Source organism: Grus americana, chromosome 1 (genome assembly GCF_028858705.1).
Source record: "Grus americana isolate bGruAme1 chromosome 1, bGruAme1.mat, whole genome shotgun sequence".
Classification (NCBI taxonomy): domain Eukaryota; kingdom Metazoa; phylum Chordata; class Aves; order Gruiformes; family Gruidae; genus Grus; species Grus americana.
This window is the reverse complement of record NC_072852.1, coordinates 15,959,342-15,978,802: the sequence shown is the minus strand read 5'-3', so window position 1 is coordinate 15,978,802 and position 19,461 is coordinate 15,959,342. Positions and strand designations below refer to the sequence as shown.

Genomic DNA, 19,461 nt, shown 5'->3' with positions numbered 1-19,461 from the left:
AAATGGCCATAAATGCTGCGTGCAGGGGTTTTTCAGTCCCAGAAAGGCACTGCACTGTTGGACTAAAGCCAAACCCAAAGGAAAGGGACCTGCTTGGAAAGACATTGTGTGTGTAGGAGGAGGTTTGTTTATAAACCATTTCTACTTGTGCTCTGGCTAGTAGAGTCATTTTGGATTTTCTGTACTCAAAAAGGGTTACATGTTCCAGCTTCGAACTGGCTTTTGAGATTTAAAACCCCTTTTGGTGTTTTGGGGTTACTTGCAAGCAAAAGACCTGGGCAGAAAGTTGTCCAGAAGCTTTGGTTAACTTGAGGTCCTATTATAAACATGCATGCAGTAAGTCAAATAATCTTGGGTTGCATCAGATTTTTTAGGTATCTCGTTAAATGTGCGTGTGCACATTTCTTTCAGGGAACTCAGAGTTACAGCTGCCTTATCCTAGGCAGAATTGCTTTGGCTGAGAGTCAGGTTTGAAAATTTTTGCACTACAAATGTGTTTTACTGATAAGTTGCCCCAAAATAACAGGTGTCTACACAGAAGGGGGAAAACTGAGGCTTCAAGTTCTCTTCATTCAGAACTGGGTTCGGTGAGGTGCACAACAGCCAATTTTCTTGAGTAAGGCTCAGCTGCTTATACAGTTAGGAATTATTGTTGTAATTCTGTTGAATTCTCTGTTTTTCCTGTTTCCAGTGTCAGTATTACATTTTGCTATCTTATGCATTACAGATATTTCAGCAGTAAGACCAGTTGTGTGCTAGTGTGGCAGCTGTAAGCAGAGGTATGATAGGCTTGAAATATGCCTGAATATCATTAATATGATTTCATGAAGATCAGTGGTTACAGGAACACAGAAACATTTTAAGCCCTAGAAAATGTCTGCAATGCCACAAGGTTGTTATCACATACTGTGCTGTTCCTTGGGACTCTCGTCATTTGAAATATTTCCAGTCTACAGGCTGAATTCACCTCTTTTCATGCTCTCAGTTTTTATGCAGACAATTGCACAAGATTTCTTTTCAGTTCACTCCTATAAATTCCTGGATCAGTTTGTTTTCATTCGCTTTTGTATTTCTAAGGTGACCATAATTCAGTTTTCACATATGTAATACCAAATTTCACTTTTTAATTCAGTACTAGTCAGACTGAAAAAAGTATTCTCCTAGAGGCAAGCAAGCCAGCAAGCCCTGATGGTTTTTCAACATTTGTGTTTCTGGGGAGTACCAGTTCTTCTCCAGAGGACCTTTTAACTTGCCTGGGATTCAGAGTTGTTACAGCACACTTTGGGATCGGTGGCTTGTAGTTCAGGTCATCTAAAACCCGATGGAAGTACTGGACAATGCAGGAAAGAATGAAGTAGAAGCACGATCAGTTGAGAAGTGAACTATTGAAGTGAACTGTTTTTACAGGTCCCGTTTGAGTTAATACTATTCTATATATACCTGTATATATTTGTTATCTGGGTGTGATTTATAGTTGGGGTTTTTGGCATTGTTCAGACAGTTTTGATGGGGCATAGTTAACACTGCCAGCAACTCTTCAAGTGTTTTTACCGTAGAAGTTGTCAATGCTAAATTCCAGTGCAGAAGAAATGTTTCTATCTGCTGGTTAGCCTATGGTCAGAATCTGGTTTCCTGATTCAATATGTGACATTAAAAAAGTAAGAATATTAGGCATTTGGGTTTGTAAAAATATAAACAGATTTGCTCATTTGATCAAACACGATGATATAAGTGTAAAAATACTTTTTATCATTTTTCCTAAAAAATTTCCTTTCTAGTTTCTACAAAGAAGTGAGAGAAGCAGAATGCTGTAATCACAGTCGTAGTCATAAGCACAGAAACGACTCAAGCTAAAATGCACTTAAGGTTTAATGCCAACTATCTTACTGGAAGGAGGAAATTAATTTCAGATGTGTGATATTTTGGAGGTATTACAGCTGAAGGTTTACTTAAACATCAACAGTTTTGGAATTGCTGCATGGGGGAGAAATCAAATTCCACATCCCTTCAAGGCCAGCTTCTTTCATATAATAGTTCAGAGCTCTTCTGCTCCCTTGCTTGTTAAAGCATTTTCTCCTAGTGAATGGCTAGAAAAAAGTATTTAGAGTTAACATTTAAAAACTGGGAATTCTTTTTGGCCAGGAGGAAATGTAATTGCTAAAAATTTAATGTTAAGATTTTCCAACTGAAAAAACAGCTGTTTAGTAATGAGAAATCTTCAAAATACCACAATAGGCACTAAACAATAACTTCACTATGGGGTTTTTCAAAACACTGTTCAATATATATGCATTATCTCTATCTAGACCGTGTATTAACTTCACCCTTGGGTTGCTGAACATAATCCAATTAGAGAAGCCAGCCATGTGATGTATTTTTTACAATATGGCTAACCAGTGAATAGTTCAACAGATAATTGACCATCTAGCCATGGGCTATGTCAGGGTCATATGAGAAGAAAAGATAATACAGCTTTTTTGGGCTTAGAGAACAAGAATCACTGAGAAGAAGCATACGTTGGGCAAGAGCCTGCCACTGTGTTTTGCAAAGCATAACAAAATAACATGAATAAATCATGGAAAAGCAATGGGTTTTGAACAAAGTTAGAAGAAAGGAGGCAGAGTCATTAGGCCTTCTTTGGTTCCAGCTGTCCCTTCCTTTTCAGCAGCACGTGCGCTTTCTACTGATTCTCTTGGATCCTGTGTTAATGATAATCTCAGATTAATCGATCAAGCCTCTCTGGTTGCAGATTACTCCTTGGACACCTCATTTCTCACTGCATCTAACCTGGACACCTGAATTTTCAAATATGCAATTCTGGGAGAGAAATTTGGAGAAGAAACAAAAAAGTCTACTCATCCGTACATATGTAAAGCCTGTAGGACGTGTCTGTATGGAAGGCCTTGCACACGTGATACAAATACTGGCTTGCAAACAGCCAAAAACATCACCCAACCTGTACAAGCTCACCAAAATGCTTTGGAAACTATAGCTGTATATCACAGCAAAAGCTGCTACAGTATAAACATGCTGCATGAATCAACAGTTGATGCAGCTTCAGGTGATGACAGGTAGCAAAACCAAGAAGTGATGTATGCTCTATCCTCTGCCCAATTCCAGCACCTTAAAACCAGCAGCTGTTCCCAGCCGAACAATTCCTCCCCAGCACCCGCTCCCGGGCCAGCGGTGCCGGCTGGCATGATGCTTGGCAGAGACACAGAACCCTGCACAGCCAGCCTGCAGAAATGAATGTAACAGCAGAAAGATGCTGTAGCATCTCACTACATCATTGGGCTCAGACAAATATCTAAAATTCAAGTGAAGAAAACAATCTTAGTTGTTATGTGAAGTATAGTTTTTATTGGAGAGATTGGTTTATAACACATAGCAGACTAGTGTTGCAAATAAGAAAAAGAAGTTTCTGTGGTTTATGTACATTTTTACCACATTAGTTTTCACTCATTCCCACTCTTCGTGAGTCAATTTGAGATGGTATAGTATGCTGCAAAGATTAAAAACAATTTTTTTCTTTGGCAACTAGTACTTCACGAATCAACCATCTGCTGCCATTAAATCTATCTAGTTCTAGCAATACTAATAATTTCCTACAGTGAATAAAGGTTGAAGATGAAGTAACAGAATTTTCCAAAGTAAATTTTATTCTTTAGTACTTAAGACTAAAAGTGCCGATTTATGGAAACTGGCAAGTATGTTCAAGAGAAATAATTTAAATTTGTTTTAATAAGGAATTGGTTAAGCTGTAGAAAGTTTCACTTACATCTCATTACATCATATTATGTTTCAGGAGCGAAACAATAATTTAAAACTTATTAAGCAAAACTATATTATGCTATGCTGGGATTTCTTTCCCCTCATGAGTACAGCTTGATCTATGCATCTCTGTTTCTGCAAGTCAGACTGGCAGTTTGTTGCCTGTTATCAAATTCTCTAAAGCACCTAAAAGAATTATCTTCTCCCTGGTTCTTCACAGCTACAAGCCCACGGCTCCCACTAGAGCTGGGACACCAGCTCCTGCAGGATATCGGTTATTTCCCGCTGCCCCTAGCCAATACTGATCCCCAAAAAGAAGCTCTGGAGAAATCTGAGTCTTGCTCCTATTTGTTTTTCAGGATCTGCAGGGATCTTGTATCATGATGCAGCAAAACCTACTTAATTAGCTCTGCTTTTTTGGCTGCTTGCTCCTGATCCTGTGCAGCATGCTGGCCTCTTGGCTCCCATACATGCTCAGAAGTGTCCCAGGGCACCTGGGGAACAATGTGCTGAACTTGTTCTAAGCTTCATCGCAGTTTGGAGTTGGAGCATCTCCCTGCAGAAACCCTCAGGGAGCGTGCACTCAACCTAGCTGCCTTGTGCCAGCCAGTTCAGCACAGGGCACAGCAGCTGACGGCTCCTTCTCAGGCGCGGGGACGTTGGCTTCCCACGGCGTGCCTTTTGCCACTTGCTCGGGACCTGCAGAGCTGGGTTTATGTGCTCTTCAGCATGAGAAACAGGTACCCCTTGCACCTGCACGCAGGAGAGGTGTCCTAGCTCACAGGCTGTGAGGGTCATGGGGACAGGGCAGGGATCCCACCCCGCTGGAGAAAAAGGGCCGGTTCATAGCCTAGGCTAGAAGATTTGGGGGCCAGAAGGGCAGCAGGCAGGAGGGAGCCCGGCTGTTACCCAGGGCTGGAGCGGAAGACAAAGATCCTTATTCCTGCTTACTGGACTTTTAGTCATTTTCTGCTTCTGCAAGTTTCGTCTTAATATAAAATGCAGATTCAAGTGGCCTGCAAGTGCTTGATGTGGGGCATGTACTCCAAGGTTTCTAGGCTCAGGGAGCGGCTTTGCACTGCCTGGAGGCTAGCTCTGTGGGGCTTTCCCCATCGCCTTTCAGAGGTGCCATCCTCTCCTTGCCTGTAGACGAAGCGTAGGTGCCAGGGTTAGGCCGTCTGGATTTCTCAGCTTTGTCTGATCGAGTGTCATCTGGGAGGATACAACGTGACCCACCTGACATAGTTCAGATGTCTGCCTCGGGGAAAGATGTATCACACCCCAGGAATGGCCGTCTCTCTTCACTGAGTATGAAGAGAACCCGTAGATGTTGAGAAGTAGGTGAGATGACTCCCATCCTGCCACCTGCTTTTTAAGTTGGGTGTCTGAAATATATGGCCTTGATTTGCATTAATTGCTAATTTAATTTCTTCTGGGTTTAGATGAACTATGGCATCATAGTTCACCACACCATCTTTCTTGTTTCTCCTGGAACCCCAGCACAGTTTCATGCTCTTGGTAAAGCCAGTGGCTCAGCAGCCAGCTCTGTCTGAGGAGATGCTATGGCTGGAAATAATAATAGTATTAAAGACTTCACTGTAAAGAGTGTCTTATCACAAATGCTTTGAAACTCATTGAGTAATGTTACTTAAATGGGAAGCTCATTGTATGGTGTTTTTGATCTTGTTACTTATTTTAGCTCTCGTCCTTTGAAACTTAGCTTAATTGTGCATTATGAGGAAATCAAAGTCTGAATAGTCTTTCAAGTTGGGGATTTTAAAAAACGTATGTGGAGAATAAAGCTTGCATCCCTCTGTTGACTGACATGTCAGGAATGCAAAAAATAAAGACTTAATCCATTACTTTACCTATGGGGTTTTTTGAGTGGTGGTGTTTGTATTAGTAATTAACTGAAATTTTGCCATGTAATGTTCATGTTCAGTCTGGGATCTGGAAGTGAAATTGTTCTTCCTCACTTCTGTGTCCCTCACTGTTAATGAAGAGCCTGCGACAAAATTTAGTCTCACGTGAATGATGTAAAAACCCAAGCGGAGCCTGGCTCTTGTTCAAAAAGGCAGGTTAGCTCCAGTGCTTAAAAAACAGAAAGTGCTTAAAAGTTGTTTGTTTTTAAAGATGGATGCTGGAACTCAGAGACCGAACAGTCTGAAGAGAAGTATGAAAATAATGCTCTTACTAATGCTGTTTTCCCTGTGATTCCATATGACCCTGTGGCAATAGGTCCCAGCTGCCTCCTATCTAATCTGCCTAGGTTTTGTGCCCCAGAATTTGGGGCCGAGTGTTCAAGAAGGAATCACTTTAACCTTGTCCTTCACCAAAGGAAAGGGTGCCCAGCTGAAATGGGTATGCGTTTTTACTGCTTTAGGAGTGGTTTGTGGAGACCTGCCTAGATTTGCTTTCTTCCCAGGCTGCGGTCAAATTTTTGGGGTATTGACCTAAGTGCTTCATCAGGAAACTCATCGCCAACAAAATAAACCTGCTGCGAGAAACAAAGCTTCTGTCTCAGAAAGCTCAGGAGATGTCTTCTGTTCTTAGCCATAGACTATCGCTGTCCTTTGTCATGGGATGTTCACTGTGTTGCCAAGAATAAGGCAAAAGTCTTGGCTTGGGCAGCGCAGTATGAAAGGAAAGGATAGCTTCTTGTCTCAAATTCCACCACCAGCGAGAAGCCGGTGACTTGTTCTGCAAGTTTGGATTATTGCTTAAAGGCAGGCTACTCCAATACAAAGTTTTATGGTTTGGGGACATCCTAATTCAAATGAAAATGCTTGTTTTTGCAGATGGAGTTAGCAGTAGCACCACTGTGTCGGCGAGTCTCTGACCTAGGAAAATCTTACAGACAGCTGAGGTCATTCAGGTGAGTTGCAGTCGCAGGAACTGGCGATTGGCAGTGTGACCAAACTGTATTTCAAAACTGGTTTATTACCTCGTGTTAGTTCTGATTGAACTGAGAGCTTTTTTGGCAACACCCACCTGAAAATTAGAAATAGATTAAAGTTCTTTTAAATTTTATGCAGAATATAACTATGATTTAACAATCTTTGTCATGCAAATGTTGGCCAAATTGTACTTTTTTGTGTTGCTTTCAGTGCAACTTCTGTATGACAGTGAGTTCTATAGTTACCTTAAGTGTTTTCACTGGAATATAAAATTCACAGTCCTGTGTTGTTTAATTACAATAGGCAACTTCTGTAAATTTTTACAAACTGAACCTGTGTTGAAAACCTAAGATGCAGACTAGTGGAAAAAAATGAGGTGATTCTATCCTAACGCAATATTGCCACCATATAGGCATTTTTCTAATGCATAAGATAAGCTTTGTCTTTCTTTCACAAGTATATCATTACATTTTTCCAGACCGCTGCTGTTCCAGACCAGTGAGCATATTGCCAGTAGCCCAGCTCTGGGAGAAGTTATTCCATTCAGCATTATTCTTCAGTTCTTATTTACAAGAGCACCACCAGAGTTAAAATCACCCTTCCAGGTAATAAGATCAAAATGTCTTTCCTTTTGAGATGACCTAAGGAGAAATGAACATTAGAGTTTGCCCTAGTTATTTTAGTTAAGAAGTATTCAAGCTCATGATTCATATGATTTGTTAGCTTTTGTTTTTATTGTGGCAAAGGTGTTATGGTCATTGAGTTCATATTTTGATTAATTAACAGTAGGAAGATGATAACCTGATTTTAAGTAGACTCTCCATTCTTTAATATTCTGTCAACTCATAGAAGAAACTGCAGGTCTTATCCCAAACTGCAAATTGCCTGGATCCTGCTCATGTAAGATGCGGGAAATCTCCATTCAAACCTCTGTCAGAATTGGGCAAACAGCTGATGTAGGAGATCACCTCTGAGCTCCCAAATAACGTATTGGGCTATTTCTGTTAATTGTCTCTGATTCCTTAACTCATTCTGCATCACTGCAGTATTAAGAGGGCCTCATGTGGCCTTCATTTATGTCATCTTTGATTCTGAAGTTGGTGTGTGTGTTTCTTTTTTCACATTTATGTGCAATTGGTGTTTGTTTGTGTTTCTCTGTGTCAGAGGGCTGAGTGGTCCATTGCCCGCTACTCCCAGTGGCTTGATGATCATCCATCTGAAAAAGACAGGCTTGCTCTCATACGGTAAAAATCATGCTTCTTTCTTCTCTACATTTATGATAATGGAAGAGTAACTTATCTGCACACCAGGGCCGGTCTTGAAAAGTAAAAAAAATGTGCTATAGCAGATGTATCATAAATATCATTACCCTCTCTCCAGTCATGGGATGAGCTGCAAAATGGGAGAATGTAGAAGCTGAACCCTCCCCTCCGCCCCTGTACCCAAACCCTCCAGTGCCTTTGGAAGGAGTGCATAATCCTCTTGCAAAAGAAGGAAACCATGCACAATGATGGTTTAAGCTCATACTGTGCTTTAGCAAAACTGCCTCTCAGCTGTTGGAAAGTCAAGGCTGCAGCCGTCCTGTCTTCTGTATCAGGAAAGAGAAGCTGTGGAAGCTTAAGCAATGAAAATGTAGGTAGGAATTTAAAAACAGAAGACCCTTGTTGCAACCCTGTAATGTTGTTATTCAGAAAATCAGCCCGGGGTCTTTAGGAAGTGATAATTATGTCAGATTTCTTAGATCTTCCTAGGGTAGATAACTCTACAGCTAAATACTATTTTGCATCTTAAATGTTAGGAAAAGTTACAGAGTCTTGTTTTTCAAAACAAGCAGATTTTAAAGTATGTTAGAGAGAACAGATGTGTAGTATGAACATGACAGAGCCAGCCTGAGGATCCAGAGGATTCAAGGCTCAGATGATCATTTGGCTCCTAATGCCCTAACTCTTCCAGCCATCCTCTTGGTGTCCTGTCCTGACCTCGCTGTCACCCACTCCAGTGGCAGGGGAAAGGTTGTCACGCAGAGCTTGGCCTGGAAGCCAACTCTGTCCTTGAACTTCTGTGCATGAATGTTGCCAGCTTTTGCTGAAATCATAAAGCTGACTTTTAAGTTCCAGCCAGCAGTGGTTGTGCTTGAGAAAATCAACCATTATCTGTCCACACTTTCAAAGCAGCCAAGAGGAGTCTGCTATAAATATTTACAGTTCTTGTGGCTGATAGCACCATACAGCCCAGTGTAGTGCTCGGGCCAATTAAGAAAATGCTAGTTGATCACCAGTAGATGTTAGTAGAATTCATTTCCAAAATATTAAAATGCAAACTATGTCTCTTCATATGTGTATTAAAAGAGTAGTTTTTGAAAATCATACATGTTGTTAGTCTAGTTTGGGTACAAAACTAGGTTTTCTTGAATCTCAAGCCATGACACCTTGAATTATAGGGGAATGGATAACAGGTACAGGGCTGATACAGCTGTACATGTAACTTAGTTATGAATATTTTGATTGTCATTTCTGTCCTGATAGTACTGGCAAAATTGACAATGCTGAATTTCAGATATGTTACGGAAAGCCAAGAATGCAAATCATTTGAGAACTGATGGGATTTTGTTCTCTTCAATCCTTTTACACAAATTTGAAAATACCATCCTTAAACTACAACACATTTTTGTCTTTGCTTGTAATTAGATTTCATCCAGACTGATTTGGTTAATAGGCTTGCTGGTGGTCATGTTCAGACACTGATAAATTGCTCTGACCATGGAGGTATTAAGGGACAAGCCTTGGGACAAGGCTTTTAGGCAGAGAGAGTGTCATCCATTAGACCAAGTAACGTAGCTGGAATACTTAAGCTTTTCATTTCAATCCTTTCATTGAATCCTTTATTTATTTTATATGAGATACCACTATTAAAATATTTTTACTTTGTAATCTCAAGAACATGCTGCTGCAAGGTGATCACTTGGCAAGGTTATCACTTGAGCATTTTACGGTGAGACTGTGGTCCTTTTGCTTTGTACTGTGGAGTGCTCGGACACCCATCCTCCCAGGGCACGGCGAGGGCAGCTTGGAAGATCTGCCCTTCCCAAGGGCCTCTGTTGGCAATCCAGTGGCTGTTCCCTACTCTTGGTATGCTGGAGCAAGGCTGTTTGTCACTGCCCACGCTTGACTGCTTCTCCATCCATCCATCCCCAGGCCCACCGCTTGCAGGCACCACTTGTGCAGCTCTGCTGAGCCGCGTGAATTAACTACACCGGATTTGTCGAGCAGTGGTTTGGTTGGCAGCTTGTGTAGCACTGCACGTCTGGGAGCAGAGAGCGGGGCTAGCTGACCAACGCTGAATGCAGTGGCTGAAGGAGATGGGTCTCCCTTGCAGACACCAGTAACCTCTGTAGGCATTGCTGCATGCACTTACCTTTTTACCATCTCCTCTCACGCCTGTTAGTCATTGCTAAATAGGCCGATTATCCGTACATAAGGCAGGCAAGCAAACGTCAGTCACTGGTATGACCATGTTTCACTCCTACTTTCTTTAATACTCTTTTGGAAGATTTCTGAGCCTGCTCTTCATGTGTCTCATGTGAACCTAAGTTGAACTACAAGCTTCTTACTCATTTGTCTGTAATCTTTTATCAGTCACTCTCTTCAAGCTTTTTCCGCCTGTAGTTGTTCATCTGTGCTAATTGAACCTTGGATGTTTTGAGCCTTCAGATCCCTGCACTGGCCTACATCAAGAAATGATCTTTATGTTTGCTGCAACCTTGCAAATGGTAATTTTCTGCAGCTTCCCTTTGTAACAACTGTGCAATTACTCTAGGGACCTGCTGCTTAGATATTAATTTACTTGTGTTATCAGAATCCTTACAGCTTCATATTGAAGCTAATTGCAGTGTTTCTTCTGCTCTGTAGATCTTAAATGCTACATATGCAATGTGGTGTTAATGTTATGAATTAGAGCATTCTGAGCATTTTTGTGTAATTCTTTCTGCTTGTATCCAGCATGAAGGGTGGGATTTACCTGGCCAGAGGTATATCACCTAGACTGCCTTTATAGTCAACAGAGAGAAACAGGCGCTGCTGGGGCTGATTCATCTCATCCTGAAGTAGGTACCTAAAATAGGTCAGTTGTGTTGTGTCCTGAAAGCTCCATTTTCTCTGCTCAGTGAAGTGAACGTGGGCTGGGACACGGGAGCTCTCGGGCAGACAGCTGCCCTGCAGGCATTTAAAGTTAGGTGAGATGACCCTGCCGCAGGCGTCCTCCCGGAGCGGGGATTGCATTGAAAGGAGCGCTGCTTTAAGCAGCCAGGGCGCTTTTTTTTATTTTTTCTTTTTAAATTAAGTTTGAAAACTCAACCTTTCTTCCATAAAAGAAACCTTCCTGTTAGATGTGGCAGGATTTGAGCCAGCCTGAAGGACAGTTCATCCATCCAAGGGCCAAATTCTTACCTTTACCAGTCGAGTGTGGGTAAACTGCCCTTATTCAAGTTCCCTGTTGCTGGAGCAGAGCTGAAAGCCAGGCCCAGTGAAGGGTTTGTTTTCATAACGAGCTCATTTCCTGAGCCAGAGAGCGGCTCTGACCACTACCCTGCCGGGGGCAGGGACAAATGCCAGCTTGGGGACCACCAGGAAAGCCCCATCTGCACGCTAGGTTCAGTCTGGCTAGGCGCGGCAGTGTGACGGCTTCGCCGCAGACGGCAGAGCCGTGCTGGGTCAGTGCTCCGCTCTGTTCAACCAAGCAAGCGGCAGCCACGCAGCGTGGCCGGAGGGCTGCTGCGCGCTGGCTGCGCCGCCTGCGCCTCTGAGCGTTCCCCCTGCCAGCACCAGGCCATTCATAAAACCCCTCGGTGTCAGTTCTGCTTGTCTGCCAACGCGCAGTTCCTTCTATCTCTTCATTATGCAATCTGGAACAAACCAGAGATGTCTCTTGCTAATCTGGTGTCCTACAGATGATGCTGTTGGAGATTTAACTGTTTGGTTTTACCGTAACTTTTATAGCACTCGACTAAATAGATCTGGTGTCAGATAGATGTGCTCTTACACAGCATATTTTCCATTTTCCTCTTTGCCCTGAAGTTTGCAGAGCAAACAGACTTTGTAAAGTACTAAAGAAGAGTCTTGGCCCTGCTGTCCTCCAGCTGCCCTGCTAATTGCTCGGGAGCTGAGGGCACAGGGCGCTTCCCGCCGTGGAACAGAAGGATGATTCCTGCCTCTTCTGAAGCTTACAGTTTAAATCAGGCTTCATTTGACCGAGTTCGAGCCCAGGAAGGTAGTGCCAGTATTCACAATTCCGCGTAAAATTAACTAATTAATTAGAGTAATTCTAAATGATACGCATTAAGATCCCTTTAAGAACCACAGCCCAAATCATACACTTTTTTTTCCCCTGTTAACTGTAGATATAAATCTTCATGGGTTGAAATAACATTTTAAAAAATAACTATCTGGGTCTTATATAATCAGCTTGTCCTGATTTCCAAGAAAGCTCATGTTTTTGCTCAAGCAAGTGAAGTAATTTAATAAGTGCTTTAAAATCCTTTTCCTTATGTGGGAGGGCATCTTAAACTTAGATATTTTTTTTCCTTACTTCTTATGGCATTTTTAATGAAGCATTAATATATGCAGAACATCCCACCAACCCTCTTTCCATAGCTCTCTTTTTACAAACAATATTTGTAATGTATACCATAGCTTATCTTTTAAAATAGAAACAGATTGCTGAACAGGTTTTATGTCCTTTATTAGACTGGAAGATGCTGAATTTAGGGCATTATTTAGTCTAATCCCTTCAAGAGTATGTTTTTGTATATTACATAAACAGGGTTTCTTCCATCTTCTTAAACATCGGTAATAGAACTATAAATTACATCTTTTTATATGACAACAGCTGTGATCGCTTCTGTGCTGGAGACTTGATGATACTGCTTTCACCCATGATGCTGTTTATTTTTCCATTACTACTTGTGCACTAGTGTTTTTACAGTGTCCTCTACAGGAGCAAGCCTACCTTCTTTTAAGACAAGATTTTAATGGTAAACCAGTGCATCTGAATTGAATTCTGTGCTGCCAGCATCGGTTACAAAAGCTCATCTGAGCTAGGACCAGTAAAGTTTACAAAAAAGCCGTCATAAAATCTGCATTTCAAGTGTTAACAAAGCTGCTAAGCTCATTTATGTCCCCAAATGAGGTATGCTATGTAGGCATCTCAGCAACTTCAGTGAAGACAGGCTGAGAGAATTGGGGTTGTTCAGCCTGGAGAAGAGAAGGCTCTGGGGAGATCTAATTGCGGCCTTCCAGTACCTGAAGGTACTACAGGAAAGCTGGAGAGGGACTATTTACAAGGGCATGGAGTGACAGGACAAGGGGGAATGGCCTTGAGCTGAAGGAGGGTAGGTTTAGATTAGATAGAAGGAAAAAATTCTTCCCTGTGAGGGTGGTGAGACACTGGAACAGGTTGCCCAGAGAGGTTGTGGATGCCCCATCCCTGGAAGTGTTCAAGGCCGGGTTGGATGGGGCTTTGGGCAACCTGGTCTAGTGGAGGGTGTCCCTGCTCATGGCAGGGGGGTTGGAACTAGATGATCTTTAAGGTCCCTTCCCCCCCCCAAACCATTCTCTGATTCTGTTATTCTATGAAGCCTGTTGTTAGAAGTTGCCCAGGTCAGCCAGCCTGAGCTGAAATCTGGCTGTGGCCAGCAGCAACCATCTTGCTTTGTGTGCAGCTTCTGCACTGTCCATATTTCTGCGTGTCACAGTCCCGACATCCCACCCTTAGGACTTGGTAACTGTCTTCAGAGAAACAAAATTCCCATTGACTTCTGAAATCACATCTACTTTATGACCATTGGTGCTTTTGGTTACCTCTCCCAGCCAATTCCTCCCTCACACTCTGAGGCCACCTCACCGTTATTCTGAGGACTCCAAACATCCTTTCACCCTGGATTCATTATTTCTGCCATTTTACTACCTGGACCTTTCCTTATCAGGGATGCTGTTCCTAATGGAATGGCCAGGCTTCCTGTCCCATCCCCATTGTGTCGTTACCACGGGCAGCAAAGCAGAGGAGACTTTCCTGAGCTGATCAGAGCTTGACCATGATTATGAGCTGTTCCATGGTCCACAGGTAGGGTATGGAGCTCCAGGTGGCTGTGGCTGCCTCTTGGCTCCCAGCCTTTAGCAGCTGCAGCAGCTTTTCATCCTCTCCCTCAGTGTGAGGCCCCGCCAGCTGCTTTCGTACACCTGCCCAGGTGGGAGGCAGGCTGCTGCTCTGCCGTGATGGGTACGTGAAGCAGGTAGTTCCCCAGGCCAGTTCTGCTCTGGAGGTGCCCGTGTCCTCTGTTCGGTGGTGGATGTCTCTCCGTGACTTGTTCATTCTCTTGGCACTGCAGTTCCCGTCAGCTGTTCCCCCAGGGTTACAGCGAAATCCCCACCAATGGGAGACGTGGTGTCTGCAGAATAACCTTCACGAGTTGAAAGCTGACAAGTCAAGGGAGCCTGACAGAAATGTTAAATTTGGTGAGAAGTCGATGCTCACCAAGCCTCTGTCATGCATTAGGCCGTTAGCGAAACTCTTCCTGTCTGAGAAGAGTCAAGCTTTTGTTTCAGCGTTTCAGGTAAAGTTGTTGATGATGAATTGCATTTTAACATTCAGCTTTAGAGCGTTTAAATACTTTTATTGGAGATGCAAGCATGGAACACAGGAAAATAGTGAATGCATTTAGTCTTAGAGTATGAAGAAAGTTTTTATTTTCATTGTTTAATGTAAAGCTGTACAAGGTCTGTTTTAGAAAAAAAGCCTGAGAATTCACCTTATAGCATTGATGGAGTAGTAATTATTGGTTGTCTTTTGAGCAAAAAAGAGAATTAGTTAAGATACTCCTGGGTTGGTCGTATTGATGAAGTTTGACTCAGTGTTTTTGAAATAACGCAAGCAAAGCCAGAGTGAAAGAGCAAGCCCAGCAGGAGAGAGCTGACAAAGATCGGCTTGCATCGGCTGTTGGTCTCTGCTGGGAAGGAGAAGGGTCTGGGCAGTTCTGAGGCCACCAAACAATTTGCCAAGTTCCTTTTAGCTGCTTTTTGAGTTGTAAGAGGACAGTGGCTGCCACTGATGGAGTTGGATTTGCCAGTTAAATCAGATTCTTTTGAGGCAGGAGAGAAAGAAGAAAGATAAAAGGAGCTGGAAGGTGTGACAGCAGGACTCTAACACCGGTGTTCGGCACTTAGCGTAGCCTAAATCTCATTCCCTCTTGTTTGATCTGATGGGAATAAAAGACTGGCTAAGGATTAGGAAGGGCTGACACTGAGTGAGTTTGGGTGCTGCTTTTAGGGTAAAGCTTCTACTTTTCATCTGAAGGGATCTGGTTATCTCTGTCATCTTTTTCAAGGGCTTTTTCAAAGCAAGGAGATGAAGTCAGAAAGGGATGGCAGTGTTACCATCTGGATAATGATGCCAACCCACAACTTCACCAAGAGGTGTCAGAGCTTTCTAAGTTAAGCAGGTCAATATGTTTTTTTTTTTCTATTTGCAGCTTTTGATGACTTCTGAAAACTATTTGGGCCCAACAAACTTTGAGGAATGTATAGAGGAAAAGACAGGGACAGTGGTGAGTTGAAGGGGAGAGATTGAGCAAGATGAATGACAGTTACAGTAAGAAAACTGTCACAGGAGTTTCTCAACTGTCCTTTTAATACAAGGGACTATTCTTTGTAGAAGGTAACTAACATCTAACATGTTTAATGATCACTGCTGGCCAATCACTTGAGTGCTGACCTGAGTGGAAATGTAAGACACATCTGACTCTTCAAGGCCAGGTTGGATGGGGCTTTGGGCAACCTGGTCTAGTGGAGGGTGTCCCTGCCCATGGCAGGGGGTTGGGACTAGATGGTCTTTAAGGTCCCTTCCAACCCAAACCATTCTGTGATTCTATGATTCTATCTCCCCTCACCTTGATGGGATCCTTGAGCCTTCCCTGCCTGCATCTCCCACTTGCTGCTCAGTCTGCTCATCACATGCTCTGCCCCTCATTGCCATGACAGGCCAGTTTATGTAAAAAACACGCTTACCTGCTGTCCCTTTCCCCCAGTCTCACTTCTTCTCTTTAAATCTTGGGATTTAAAACTTACCTGCAGATGTGCCTGATCTCTCTGCAGTCCGTCATGCTGATGGCCTTTCTGGGAGTGAGATGAGCTGCACCTGAAGCACTTTGTGGCTGCAGCAGGCACTTTTTTAGTTGTTGTCTCTTTCCCTGTAGCTGCTCTCCAGAGACCATCGGAAGGAGCAGGCTGAAGGTTCTGAGTGAGCTGACTGGGTGCAAAAAGCTTTATTTTGGCTAGATAAAATAAATATTCTTTCTCTGCCTTTCTGGCTGTAAGGGGGGGATAACTTTTCTGTTGCTGTTTGTTGATGTGCAGAATGCGAAGTGTCTCTTTAGAGCATGGTGGTGCGCAGTGTGGGCCCCTCAGCAGTAATTCAATAGTAAGTTGTTATCAAAACTGAAGAGCTCTTGAGTGCATCCAGGCCAACATGAGGGACTGTTTCTGTCACTTTATTCTTCTGAAGCCTCTCAACTCTCCAATAATCCCATCCATCCTCCTTTTGCATCGCCTCAGTCTCAGACAGTGTGCCCTGGGCTTCAGCAAAGAAGGAGTCTGAAGTCCAGCTGCACTGCCAGGGGACGTCAGGAGCTGCGGTGGGTGGTGGGCATCTCCTCGTGCCCATGCCGTTTCATTCCTGTGCTGTGCTCGGAAGAAAAGCTGCCTCGGGTTCCATGGTTGCAGTCGCACGCTTCACTCTCTCCCTGTCAAACTCCATTAGCAACAGGCCAGGGACTCTGCATATGTGTGTGTGTGTGCGCGTGTGCGCACACGTGTGCTACGCGTGGACGCCCAGCTCCTCCTGTGGCACTGGCAGTGAGGCTCAGGGATCAGCACCTGCCTTTGGTGGGGATGAGAAGTGCTGGCAGGAGCGGGCGCAGCCCCAGGCCTGGCTCGTGGGGCCGGGCCATCATCGCTGTCACTGGCTTCTCCAAACCCAAAGCTCAGGCTCGTCTCTCCAGCAAACTGAGTACAGGCTCATGGCATCAGGAGCATCTCCCACTTGTTAATAAAAGAAGACCTTTGCTGGAGATTATGACATGGATGGGTTTCAGTTTTCACTGAAGAAGTTCAGAGCCGTTGTTGGTTTAGCAACAGCTTTACTCGCAAGCAACAAAGTGTATTATGACCCCGCTTCTTCCTGCCATCTCTTCTGGTTTGCCAGCTTTGGTGGGCTCATCTGTAGCTTCCCAGTGCTGCAGCATCACACAGGGCTCTTGGCCTCTCCTCTCTCATCATCTTACTTGAGGAGGAGACTGTATGTGTGTGTGTGAAACATAGACTGAGTCTCACTCTTCAGTGCTTCTGCTTTCCTTAAGCCTTGCCCAATTAAATGCAACCTCCAGTCGCCAGCAGGCACGTGTGGGTTAGCAGCACAGCATAGCTCCCCTGAACGCTTTGTGCAGGAATGCAGTATTTCACCACAAGCTTGTCTGCTGGAAGTAGCAGCGAACATAAATTCAGCTGTGCCTTGGCCCAGCCAGCAGCAGTTGATGTGTATTTCTATGCACAACACTGCAGTTGCTCTCAATGTTACCAGCTCCCTCAACCCTGCACACACACACACACACACACATGCACACACACGCACACCCCCCCCCCCCCCCCCACCCCTCCCCCAGTGGGCCAGGGCACGTTCCTGCCACGTTACCAAAACCCAGTGGCCCCTTCCCTGGCAGAGCAGCCATGCTGGAGCATCCCGCACTTCCAGGAAGAAATGCAGAAGGCAAATCTCAGGTCCACTTCCCCACACAGTGACCCAGAAGGGTGGTTTCAGCACTGCTGGGCAGCAGGACCTGCTGCCCTGTGGGATGGTGCCTGGCTTCGGTGGGGAAGGTCTATGATGACAGTCTGTGTCAGCAGCTTCACCAACCAGAAGAGGAACAGCCACGTACTGGGAGTTGTCTTAATCCCTGCTGGAAATGGGGGGGGGGGGGGGGGGGGGGTGGGGGGTGGGGGGGGGGGTGTGGGGGGGGGGGGGGTGGGGGGTGTGTGTGGCTTGTGCGTGTTTTTGTTTTTTCCCCCCCCACATCACAATTTTCCTGTTGATAGCACCAATGGAATATAACATAAAGTTTTAAAAGGAAACCCCCAAGATTCCTGCATCTATTACATGATGAAATAGAAGAAAAGAACAGGAAAGTTAAATTAGAAGCCATATTTAAGTATGGCAAACCTAACTTGGCCTATTTAATGAACAATTAAGTCTGAACAGCTCAGCATTTACAACAGCTTTGTTTTACAGATATGCTGTCACTCCACACTACTGTTCACTGGCATGGTGGATGAAAAGCCCTGAAGTGCTGCTTAAAGTGTGTTGTAAAGCAAGTTACATTGCATGCAGACAAGTCCATCACCACAGTTGCCCCCTTAGCTTTGAAATGGTTTTGTGCAACTCACACTCTCTCTCTCTCTCTCTCTCCTCTCTCTCTCTCTCTCTCTCCCTCTCTCCCCCTCTCCCTCTCCCTGCCCCCCCCCGGGGTAGCGCAGCATTTCCAAAGGCCAGCAGCAGTTCTGGCCGTAGCCAGGCCCTCACCTAATGGCATCACGGGTGTTCACCAGGGCCCTGGTTTTCACTCTCCAAGTTGTACTCGGGGTGTCTGCAGCAGCTGGAGTCTATTCTTTCCATTTCTAAAGGTTACCAGTGTAGCACTCTGCCTGGGTCTGTGCGTCAGCGCTGTCATTTCAGCCATCTGCAACATGCTGCTGCTTAGTTAAACGTTAACTTGTTCACTCCTCAAAACATGCAAGAAAGGAGAGCAAGATGATGAAACAATTATGTAGAGCTTTGTAAGGCCTTTCTTGCCTATTTCTTCCACAGAGACATGCAAGATCATCTCGGGAAAAACACAGTAGTAGGGAAGAAGCTGAATAATTTCAGTTGCAGATCCTGAACTTACAGTACTTGTACCTTTTTTTCTTAGTGGTGCCCTGGAAGCCTACGTTCAGTCAGTGAGGACAAGAGAGGGGAAGGAGTTTGCCCCTGTCTATCCCATAATGGTTCAGCTGCTGCAGAAAGCGATGTCAACCCTTCAGTGAACATCTCTGGGCAACCCCCTCAGCACGGGGAAGAGACAGTAACACGCTCATGGCTCTTCAGTGCCCCACACATACTTATGGTTCATGTAAATTACTCCCAGCTACCCAAGCTTCACAATGAAATGTGGTTACCTACTTCATCTGTGAAACTTGTGTCTTCCTGCTTTACATTTGCATTATAGGAACTTAGATTATAAAGGAAATTGTACAACTTTTATGTGCCGTAAGTCTATACTGAATAAAAATGTTCTTTAGCATTCCTTTTGAATTTAGAAGGTATAAAATTAGCATATACTCAAATATTATAGTGTAATTGCTGAGTATCTCAAGGAATTAGCTCTTTTCCTACATGTGTAATTTTAAACAGTTGGATACAGAAAATCATACTTTTGATGCTAGAATCATCAGTTTCCATCTAAAAATCACTAATTTTAACACAAGGAAAAATATTTATAAATAATGTAACCAATTCTCTGTTGCACTATTTGCTTTGAAATAATTTATATTGATTTCAACTCTCTTTTTGCTTTGACTGTAATAAAGAACATTGACTATCCACTCCTGAATTCAGTATTTGAAATTCTTCAGCAGCTTCCTCACTGCAAAGCATCAAAATATACTTCCACTGGGTTCACGTAAAGGCTCCTCTGCAGGGCTGACAACGATTA

At 43.8% G+C, this 19,461-nt stretch overlaps 1 protein-coding gene across 3 annotated transcripts in view; it reads left to right on the top strand.

Moving 5' to 3' along the window:
• The window catches only part of COG5 (component of oligomeric golgi complex 5), a 189,512-nt gene extending 170,161 nt beyond the window's left edge, over window positions 1-19,351 (top strand). For 2 of the 3 annotated variants that reach the window (XM_054812742.1, XM_054812758.1), the window contains 4 exons: window positions 6,570-6,646; window positions 7,147-7,273; window positions 7,833-7,912; window positions 18,679-19,351. In XM_054812742.1, coding sequence (XP_054668717.1) covers window positions 6,570-6,646; window positions 7,147-7,273; window positions 7,833-7,912; window positions 18,679-18,793 — 399 coding nt within the window. In that variant the 3' untranslated portion in view covers window positions 18,794-19,351. Of the gene's footprint in view, window positions 1-6,569; window positions 6,647-7,146; window positions 7,274-7,832; window positions 7,913-10,666; window positions 10,771-18,678 lie in introns of all 3 variants that reach the window. The other variant, XM_054812749.1, reaches the window with a different exon arrangement.
• The last annotated feature ends 110 nt before the right edge of the window (window positions 19,352-19,461 follow it).